General features: G+C 40.6%; 1 protein-coding gene across 1 annotated transcript; it reads right to left on the reverse strand.

Annotated features, from left to right (window-relative positions):
- Nucleotides 1–423: 423 nt before the first annotated feature.
- LOC112294146 (protein TPX2) lies at nucleotides 424–10,884 on the reverse strand. The gene is made up of 23 exons (XM_024544346.3): nucleotides 10,262–10,884; nucleotides 8,746–8,923; nucleotides 8,233–8,318; nucleotides 7,642–7,819; nucleotides 6,777–7,002; nucleotides 6,373–6,484; nucleotides 6,023–6,142; nucleotides 5,792–5,887; nucleotides 5,528–5,619; nucleotides 5,098–5,176; nucleotides 4,717–4,779; nucleotides 4,392–4,475; nucleotides 4,181–4,260; nucleotides 3,938–4,016; nucleotides 3,657–3,722; nucleotides 3,481–3,552; nucleotides 3,281–3,358; nucleotides 2,949–3,068; nucleotides 2,556–2,722; nucleotides 2,031–2,139; nucleotides 1,593–1,652; nucleotides 1,225–1,319; nucleotides 424–818 (listed from the first exon to the last, which is right to left on the reverse strand). The coding sequence occupies exons 2-23, from the start codon at nucleotides 8,915–8,917 to the stop codon at nucleotides 749–751; spliced, it is 2,304 nt and encodes a 767-aa protein (XP_024400114.1). The 5' UTR covers nucleotides 8,918–8,923; nucleotides 10,262–10,884; the 3' UTR covers nucleotides 424–748.
- Nucleotides 10,885–11,127: the final 243 nt, after the last annotated feature.

The following is an 11,127-nucleotide window of genomic DNA, read 5'->3' on the forward strand; positions in this document are numbered from 1 at the left end:
AGTATGATACAAAAGAAAAAGTAAGATACAAAAGAAAGAGTAAGATACAAAAGAAAAACGCGTAAGATACAAAAGAAAGAGTAAGATACAAAAGAAAAACGCGTAAGATATTTCGTAAAGATCTATCAAAAAGAAAAAGAAAGAGTAAGATACAAAAGAAAAACGCGTTTTGTACACAATTAAATGCCTAAGTATAACTACAGTAATCTGCCCAGCCAATCAGGTGGTGTCTATCAGTAACGGATGGCTATAGATGACCTCTGTAAGTAGGACGAGAGTGTCAACAAAGATTAGTCTTCATTAGTAAGGAGGGATAAAGCAGATAGATACATGAGGTATGCTTTCGATTGATCCAAAAAGTAATTCAATGAAGAGCAGGTAGAATTTCTTACAATATACTATTTATTCAAATGAATACCCTGGTAAGAGAACTGAAGCTTGCTTTATTAGTCTACAATAGTTCCCATGAGAATCTCTTCTAGACTCCACGTATCTTTCAATATCTGTAAGTATGGTATGAGCACCAACTCGTGGAACTCAATGATGAATGGATTATTTCTTGCAGAAATATTGTGCCTGCCTAAAACAAACTTTTGTATAATTTTCCAAGCAACTTGGAAGTAAAGCATGAGTAGCATAGAAGTTGAGGCTTTTATGTTACATTGTAATAAGAGAATTAAAAAAAAAGTCTATTTGTGCATCAAGAAACGGTAGAGGGAGCTCTGAAGTATCCGTGGAATTAGTTCTGTCACCGCTCCTTCTGCAAAGTTTTCTTCGAAAACTGAGGTGACATTGGTTTGGTAGGTTCTTTTGTGGACCTGCGGGAACAAACACAAACACAGTTGATTAATGAGTTTTTTCAAGGAACAACACCATCCCACAAGGAACCTATCAGAAAAGATCAATATATGTTCCAGAGAGATTCAGTCAACTCTATCAATATCATGGTTCTGAAATGTTTTTAAGGCAATATGTGATGCTCAGTTTGAACTGCCCTTATTACGAACTACCAATTGTACACCTTATTGTATAACTTTTCGATGTTACCAGGAAACCGCAGTCACTAGACATAACATGCATCGTAGTCCCTCATAATCTACTTGCTCAAAAGCATGATGTAGCCTGAGATAAAACGTTCAAATCAATCCAGTAAGTCCTCTCAACATACTCTCAAGGGATCAGAGAGGTCATGGATCTTAATACAAAGAGTTGATTATCCTGTACCGAAGTGGTAGGCGTGGTCGAGGAAATGCTGGCATTGGACGAGCTGTAGGTATCATTTCCTTTCTCATAGCCTTCAAAAACCTCTCCTCTTCTGCCTGTGACAGAAAAACTCCAGCTTGGATGAGTTAAAGGTGTGATACAATAACCTTCTGGCATAAGTAAGAAGGATATGTGTGTATGTGTGTGTATACATACATACATACATATATGGGAAAGAACATAACACATTGATTATTCAATACTATAATGAAATTAGAAATGATTTTTCAAGATATCAAAAGTTGTCTGCATGCCTCGATGGTCAGAACGGTTATCATGGAGTGAATGTAAGTTAACAGAGAAAACCACTAATATGAAATGAAAATTACCTTTTTGGCAGCTTCGTACATTTCACGATAGCGCTTGTACTGCATCTGCTTCTCCACCACCTATCAGGTGCAGACAATGTAAAGGGATTTTAATGCTGATGGCTGTATGTACCACATGGAAGCTTTACATACCTATAGCAGGTACTTAGAAAGTTGTGCTGTAACGGACTTCATTAAAACATCTTTCATAGCACACTCCTTAATAAATTGTATCCACACATTGAAATTATATAAGTTATGTAGGTTAACAACATCCCATTCCCTTAACATCCTAAATATTGTGTGAAGTTTAGCATTGGGTAGTCGGAGTCAATCAAATTTCCCTGCAATCTGTACAGCTAGTTTGTTAGTCTAGTCCGTACACGACACCAAAATGCACATGCCACTTTGAAACCTACAGTGCAAAAATCAACTACCAGGAAAATGTTGAAGTACTACCTTTTTATCGAATTCTCCTCTCTCAACAGCACGTTGATCAACAAGGAGATTAAATTCATCAATAGTAGTGAGCGCTTTTCTTGGAATTTCTGGCAAAACAGCTGGTACTCTGCAATAAAATCGAAGTACACATGATCCCTCAAAATGATAGTACCAATAACTGAAAATTAAGATCTAACATGGCCACATGAGTCAAGTCTACGGAGTTTTACGAATGGAAAGCATTGATCATAACAATTTAAAGCAACAAAATGTTGGCGTACGCAAATGATGGTTCCATGAAACTACTGATTATCTTGTACTTGTAAGATGTTTAAGATGGAATGGTACCGCTAAATTAGCAGAAAATAGGTTCACACGATCTTAGTGTTCACTTCCAACTCTCATACTATGCAGTTCGAGAAAGACAAAAAAAGTTTACTAAAACTAATGACATTGTCTTAGATTTCGGAAAGAATCTGAAGTTCACATGTAGAATACTTCAGAAAAGATGAGAGAAAGTAAATAATATGCACAGGAACGAACTTGGAGAGGTTGGGTTGCGCATGAAATTCTCTTAGCGCAGCGTTGAGTTGTTCAGCTTGGATGCGTTCTTGTGCTAGCCGTTCTTGCTCCTGTTCGTGAAGCAACAAACTTTCCAAATAGAAAGGCTCCGGCTTCGTGCATTCTTTGGGAACTGGCTTAGGAGGTATCTGGAACAAATAAATATAGGGTATCACCTGCTGATGTAAGTACCGTGGTATCTGCGTTGCACTAATCTCTAAACAACGATAGGGCGCCTAACAGTCCAAGGAATTCGAAGTTAAGTAACAGATGTACTCAATCGCATCTATCTTAGACAAACCTAACGTTAGATAGGAACTTCAGGATGACTAAATCCAAAAACATCGAAAGTGCAAGCTTCTAATATATGCTTACATCTGGGATCTCAGTGGTCAAAGGTAGAGGGTTCGCTATCGGTATTCGAGCCTTGGATTCATCCTGCTGTTGTCGAATTCTCTCCTGAATTTCCCTCATTCCCTTTGCAAGTCCACGGTCCTATTGTAGAAACAATAAAATTATATCAGATATAAAAGCCTGGAATATTATGTGTCAAAAATTTCGAATGAATAAAGTACATGCAGACACATTATATCATCATGATGAGAGATAAAATCTACAATATGAATAGCAGTACATATAGTACCTGAGAAATGGACGACAGAAAAGCTCATTGCATTGCAATATATGAAAATGAAAACAATGCTTACATCGGTAGCCAGATGAAAGGGTTTTGGTATTGTCGGTCGTAATGGTTTTTCGCCCTTGCTTGGCTTGGTTATCGCAAGCTAACCATGCACATCAGAGTGGAACAAACAATAAGCACCATCATTAACAATTCTAAGTTCTAAAAAACATGGCGACATTGAGTGTTGCGCTGGCCTACATCGGTTCATTGGTTTGTTCTTACCTTCTGTACTTGATCCGCCAATAAGTCTGGATCACGTGAGTGGGCACGTTCGTCGGTCTTCAAGTGAAACTCCTACAATGAACAAACGTATCGAACTCCATTTAGAACTTTAACTCAACAACACAAGAAATAGAAATAGCCACCACAAATTAGTAATTTTGTCAAAGGACACTCACTTGTGGCGTGGTAACCTCTCTTTTCTGGTTCCTATGAACACCAAGGTCACCCTTGCTCTCAAAAATCTGCAAACAAAAGATCACAGATTGGGTTGGAGAGACACGAATTGCATGGTGCGTCCTTGTTGGATAGATGTCAATAACCATATTCAAGGTTCTAATCTACTGCTTCATCATTACTAATCTAAATCCCGTTTGATCACCACATTTCAGTGCACAGCAGCAACCAATTCATTGATACAACATCGCCAGATATCAGAAACAGAGCATCGAGATGTCACCATCTTGTTTAATGGACGGGCTTTGAACTTCGGCATGTTCGCAAGCTCCTCTTCTTCTAGCTCTTTCGAACTCTTCACCCTACGAATGGTGCCAGTTTCAAAAGCGTTCATTGGAAGAACAAGCATTGCTTATATGTAGAACTAAACGAATCAATATTAAATACGAGATCCGAACTTAAAGCCAACTCATAGAGCTACGAATTGCTAGCAGATGCAACCAAAATTGAGGATTTTCAGACGTACGTAGAAGGGCGAACACGGCTAGCTGTTTGAAGCTGCGGCGGACGCATTTTTGAAAAGTCTTTTGGTTTTGACACATTCTCCTGAATATGATTACACTCATTGTAAGCATACCATCGCAAGTAACGAAACTTTGAACAAAAGATTCGTGGATATTGTTGGAAACACCAGAATCAGATGTCACTCTCATAGCAGACTAAGTTAAAACACACACCGAAGTACAGACAGAATCTATAGATGAGGAACTCGCTGAGCTTGCATGATGCTGAGCTCGTTCCATGGTGTGTAGGTGGAACTCCTGTGGACGAAAACAATCAATTATAAGCCATCGACATTAAAATGAAAGCAGTTAACCAGATAGAAAAGAGCACAAGTAGATTGACTACTGTTGCATTTCTAACAATCATTTTGATACTGGAAAGACGACTCGCCAGTCTGACTTTCGTTGCCTTCGAAAGAGTATCTATCAGGTAATCAAGCTGGTAATGAGACAATGTCAAGAGCTCAAAATCCATCATGTAAATCTGATAGAAAGTCACCTGAAACTCTGGTACGTGCGGAATGGATTTAGAAAAAGTGGGTAACACAGGCGCTTCAAGAATCTGCGCCCAACATAATCACTCAGAAGTAGCCGGTTTAAGAAGCAACAGACTAATATATGTATCACAAGTCTCTCCCCGTATCATCTGATTGGTTAACAATCTATAGTTTGATATACATTCGCAGTGGAACTGGCAGTTTAATCGGGATTATCAACTTAGAGAAGGTCTTGAATTGCCTACGAATTGTAAAAACTTGGACCTTGAGATTGCAAAACAGAAGTTTTTTTTTTTTTTTTTTTTTTTGAACATATTCCCTCACATATGGCCATTGGTTTCCTGACGGCAGACACCAAAGATTACACAATTTGGGATAGTTACCTTCTTTGGTACTGGGCGAGCCTTGAACTTCGGCATCCTAGCGAGCATTTCCTCTTCAAGTTCTGCTGCACTTTTCACCCTGTTGGGCATATCTTATCACGTCAACTTCCACGCAGAAAACCACTCGATGTCGCCAAATATCATTTGTTATGCAAAGACTTGATCTAGAATGAAAACAGAATGCGTCATCACAGAATTTGGCATGAAAGCTCTTGCTACTCATTAACTAATCGTGGCAGTAGCTGATGGGCATGGTGATGAAACCAGCGTGCAAACAAACTCTGATTTCGGGTTCGAAAGAAAGACTGGTTATTTGAAATCTCTAATTTTTCACAGTAACTATCCACCTTTGGTACTGTATCGAAGAAAATATGTTTCGCAATCATGAAAGAAAATATTCTCAAGAGAAAGGCGATGTGAAGTAACAAACTTTGGGGGGCGAATTCTCTGAGATGTTCCAAAAGCTGGAGACTTTGCAACCGTTAACTTCGGCTTTCCTTTCTCGTGCTCCATCACTTTAGTCTATTCAGAAATCAGGCTCACTTTCGTAAAGAAATTATACTTTTTAAGTGAATCAGCAACAAGAAAATCGTCTTTAAAGGCCCATATACTTCTTTCACTTCCCTACATGTTGACATGACTTCGCTCTGTATGTTTCACAACCACACATCTAGAGTGAGTAAAGATTATTTACCTCATTAACTGAATTGTTGTTGTGAGTGTGAAATCGTTCGGGAGTTTTCAAATGGAACCTTCGGACTCTTTCGGCCATGGAAACGAAGGGTGAGGCCTGAACAGGTAAGAGGGTCAATGTCGGTAGCAGGTGTACAAAAGACGAGCATCAGTCATCACCTCACAAATCAACAGAAAATGTGATTGATATAAACATATATAAACGGGCGTCGCATAAAGATCTGTAAATTACCTTGTTGGAATCTACAGGATGAGTGTGGGCCCGTTCATCTGTACGAAGCTGGAACTCACGAGGTACCGTCAAGGTAGGAGGATTCTTTGGTCTCGGCAACCTGTCCTTCATGTAGAGAAGCTGCATTAAAGAATACACAAAAAACTTAATAAGCAGTTCCAAGCAGCTATAGTCTGCACGAACAAAATTCGTCCGCTCAGTAACAATTTTGCATTAATCCCTTGTGAACAAGGACCTTATTCCATGTCCAATTTGACCCAATTTCAGACAAAGGTAGCTGCTCTACCATATGTTGAGGTGAGTTTAATACGAGAGAAAAGTTTACAAGTAGGTAGACTCAAGGTCGATACCTTTTGAAGCCGCTCTCCCTCAAGCTTCTGCTTTTTCTCAGGTTGGGCATAAAACTTGAAGCTGGCAATGATCGGCTTCTTGTTGGCTGAAGCCTTCTTACGACCACTTCTGCTGCAGTCACAAAATTATCAAATTTCAGGCACCACAATCGATGCTAAGATTACACTAACTGACGTTTAGAATTTGCCAAATATTTTCAAAGATTTTCATTCATCGGTCATTCGGAGTTTCTCTTTACGAGGTCGCAACAGAGAGAATCACAAGGGTAGTCAGAGAATCGAGGAATCCAATGGCGCACTACAATGTTTCCTTCAATGAGGTTACTCTTTGAAAGGTAACGTCCACAGAGACGCACATCTCATCCTTGCTAGCTAACGAGAGATAGACAAGAAACGTTTGGAACCTGGAAAATGATAGCCTGTTTTTTGATATTGAGCGAGGTGCTTGTTCAGAAGGAGGTTCCTTCCATGCATCTGAATATAATCGCTTGGCTGGCAGACTTCCTGGAGAGATGACGAGCGCTGCTAAGGCTGTAGGAGGGGTTCGATTGGCATTATTTTCTATCACTCCAGTGATTGCGCGACCCACCGGTGTGTATGGTTCTTCTTGAAGGCAATTCGAGGTTGGAACTGAAACGAAAAACCAAACGATTCAACAAATTTTGACACGTGAAGTGCCCAATGAGAACGAGAAGCTATATAATAGGTGCACAAATAAGAATTCCCACACATAAATCTAGCTAATACACCCTTACTGTTCCTTTTCTATCCGAACCTTCAGCGAGGAGGCATCATGATCATCGCCAGGAAATCTTAATGTTTGTCGAACAGAGCTTAAAAATCACATCGATGTCCTGACTTACACTCAACCCCCTCGCTCCATCAATCCATCAATTAGAAAGCTGTGGTACATTAGTCTCTTTGAACTACACCACAAACAGCAGAGAAGGATAAACATGTCTGGTATATTTTCCAGAACAGAGAGCAGAACTGGCATCAGCAGAAGCAACAAGATGAACCAACAATCAGGTCTACAGTGAGTGTAATTCCAAGTGGCGCAATTCAAAGAATCTTAACTTCTTTCAAGTCTTGCTAAAGAAAAGCAGGTAGAGGGCAGACTTACATTTAATGACTACCAGCAAGTCAACAAATTGAATTTTCCACAATTAAAGCAATCACGCAGTGATTCAGCAAGAGATATTACTGCAGTACGCATGCTCTTCTCTACAGGTATCACATGAGTAATTGAAAGTGTATAGAGTTGCAAACCTTTGCATAGCACATCGGTATCTTCTTGACAATCCGCATCCATATCTGCACAATTGGCAGCCTCTTGTGCACAATCTAAAGTCTTTAGATAGCATTCTTCGTTGTAATTATCCGAAAGCTCTTCGGCTCCCAAGAGTGCATTTTTACGGTTCGGCAACGGGGATACGTGAGCTAAAATCTGCCATCAGATATATTACACCTGTATCAGCGGATTTTCACAGCAGATAAGCTCTGAATAGATGATCCAAGCCCAACCAAAGCCCTAGCTGGACAAAAATGTAGCCCTATTTTTCTAGTTATATCGGTCATACATCAAGGGTCGAAAGTGTTTTCAACAAAACTCTCGAACCCAAGAGTATGCCACTGTTCCTGTACGATGACCGCATCAAATGGCAGCTCGTAAACAACGGACGGCTGAGCCTCTATTCAACATTGGTTGATCCTCGTAGTTCCCAACACACCTTAAGTACATACGGGTTCAGCAATACACACACTGCAATCTCTTCAAAAAGCAGCAGATAAAGATATTTTTACGAAGTATCAAAATAAATGTCTGCGTAATGATAGATTGAACGCAGTGTTTGAGCAGACCTGTAATGCCTCAAGTTTGCCACAATGATTTCTCCCCCTTGCAGTGGACTGAAGCTCTGGGATCGATTTTGTTTTAAAAACATGAGCTGACAAATAATCCAACATGAGATATTAGATGACATCTGCGAAATGCAATTAAAATGTGACAAGGAGTAAATGTTGATGGAGTGTAGTGCTAGCTTCAAAACATTTTGAAAGCACATCCAATCAAGGTGATGAATACCCATAGAAATATACTTTCTACTGCATTCTTGCCGCGAATCCACTCAATGTGTTAAACTGAAGCAATGGCAGATGCACCCTCAAAGGTTTCCAAATTGATGAGCAATCAGAATGCCCGACATTCATCCTTTGGGCCCTTTCATTCTAGCGGCAGTACTAGGTGATCATTAAATTAGCTTATTTCTCACCCCTATTAGACTTCCTTTCCGAAGTTCAGCTCGAACATGTAATAAGTGACACTTTCAAGATTCACTTTATTGGGAAATTGATTGGGAAAGAAGGAACACGTACGAGAATTTTCGTACGGTATCGCTAATTCGAACCATCCCTCTGCTGCCAACGCGTCTGCATCTGTCTCTTCATAGGTGAAGTCGTAGTATTTTGGAGCTGAGAATTCATATGTCCAGTCAATGTTCCGAAACGAATCAAACTTGCCAACCTCTGGCTGATCCACACGATCCATAATTTCCTGAAAAAAGCATCTGCAATGTATTAAACCAAAAGAACACCACAGATACGCTAAGCCAACGCTTGCTTACTGATCTACGGTCACCATAATCTCTTTCTGCGTCTAAACGTATGATTGAATACAGTGTGTCGTCGAGTACTTCCTGCAAGTAACACATCAGCATCAACGACTCGGTTTCCTGACCATCTTCTAACTCGTTTACAAGAAATGGCAAACTCCAACTGTGAGGATCTTGACGGCTAATTTTAATTTCTAATTACAAGTTCAAGAACGCTACCAGTCGAATTCAGCTACATAAAATTACCAACTCCAAGCTTATAATTGGTACCATATGACTCCGCCATTACATCCGGAATAGGATTTACAATTCATCAAAGCACCACATTTGATGTCTCATCCTACGTATTTGTAGACCTGAGTGCTCGATTCAGTTGAGCTCATTCATGTATGACAGTTGCAAAGATCAACTATAGCCAAATAAGGAGAGAAAACTGCATATTCCCCCACGCAGAGATTTTCGTAAAGTGTTTCGGGTAGCATAAGGAACTCGCAAGCCGGGTATGGTATGCGACACAAGGACACTCGAATTCATGTATCCCGCCTACAGTAGTGGCTGACATAATCGCTGGGGCTACTTGAGACTACGAATTAAGAATCATTTCACCAAATTAAAAACGACTGAATGGGATCATGGTATAACTAATTTAAAATTATCTTGTTTTAAAAGTGTCTCATAGGAATTGTTTATCTGTTTCGGAATATTAGTTCTGTATGAGAAACCCCTAGCGACTGCAACCCAGATATCCATTAAATTACTTGCTCTTGACCAGTATTTGAAGCGTATGCTCTCTGGTGGAAAATCAATAAAAATAATCACGCAATCGCCTACTACAGGCGGTGCGTACAATAACTAATAACAACATGGACAAGAGTCAGTGAACCAAGGCAACGAAAAGAAGCAGATGCAAAAAAGAATAGCATTCGAACACCAGAATAGAGACACTCGGAGCTGTAATTGAAGACATGTAAATCCTTCAGGAGATAGGATACTGGTACCCGGTGGTGAACTAACTTGACAATGAAACAGCAAAATGTTCCAGACACTACTAATCAGGCCGTCATCATGAAACGTACTTGCCAAGGAAATAAACAAAATGATCACCAGACGAAGGACAACCTCGCGAAACGTGAATCCACCTGAATGGATTCATCCAAAAGAACAAAAAAGACCCTGATCAATCCACAAGCAATTTGAAGCTATTGCCATCTCATAATTCCCTTAGCATCGCGACATTCCACTCAAAATTCCAAGGATAATGAATTGTGTACACAACATACGTTATTTTCGCGCCAAAGTATCTCCAAATAACTGCAGCTGCGGGAGAATCCCCGTCACTGCATCACAACCTCTACTCGCTTTCCATAACGCCAATGCGATTTCGGTTCCAATACATCGTCAAATATACCGCCAACACCACTCCAAAATCCATCCCGGAAACATCAATCGTCACAGCTGTCACGGAGATCCACCATTATACATCGCTGCCGATAATGCTGCACTGAATGCGATCGCACCAGAATAAACTGCACGCACCTGCAACACTACCAAATCTCACCCATACTCTCACCCTCACGATATATCCTCTCCTCTCTACTAAAAACCCTTCAAAAAAACTCCTGATGAATACAAGAAAAGGAAATGTGCGTCAACTCTCGAAGCGCCAAACCAGCACCACCCCGGATCTAGAATGCCCTAGCACAAAACAAGGAGACTTTCCCTCTCAACTTCACCATCGATCAGATAAACCCTTCAGGCAGCTCGTCATTGCGATCACAAAAAAAACAAATCAAACAGAATTCAAGTACACAAAAGGGGCACGCGGGAGACGAGGTCCATGGCGGGAGGATGGCGGCGAGACGAAGCTTGAAAGGGGCTGAGAGCGCGCGGTTCGGGCCGCGCGGTGCGGACATCCCGGAATTTTGAATTTTGTAAATAATCCTCGAAGCTGATGCGAAGGATGCACCCCCAACGTTCGAATGAGGGAGAACCGCACCTAGTGTTACTCCCTCCCAGGGGAACGTAAAAATCATCCTCGGACGATTAATCCGGCGAGGCGTTTCGACGAGGCCTGTTATATGGATGAATGTATCTGTCTTTGGATGAAACATAGGTGGGTATGGGGTATTTGTGGAATCCAAGGATG

This window comes from Physcomitrium patens, chromosome 17 (genome assembly GCF_059467195.1).
Source record: "Physcomitrium patens ecotype Gransden chromosome 17, ASM5946719v1, whole genome shotgun sequence".
In the NCBI taxonomy this organism is placed as follows: Eukaryota; Viridiplantae; Streptophyta; class Bryopsida; order Funariales; family Funariaceae; genus Physcomitrium; species Physcomitrium patens.

Bases quoted from the DNA above. Each gene is read 5' to 3' on its own strand.
- LOC112294146 (XM_024544346.3), bottom strand. From the start codon at position 8,917: ATGGATCGTGTGGATCAGCCAGAGGTTGGCAAGTTTGATTCGTTTCGG. The intron at 5,888-6,022 runs GTAATTTACAGA...TTACCTGTTCAG, and splicing joins ATCCTGTAGATTCCAACAAG to GCCTCACCCTTCGTTTCCAT. The intron at 1,320-1,592 runs GTAATTTTCATT...TTTCTGTCACAG, and splicing joins TGTACGAAGCTGCCAAAAAG to GCAGAAGAGGAGAGGTTTTT.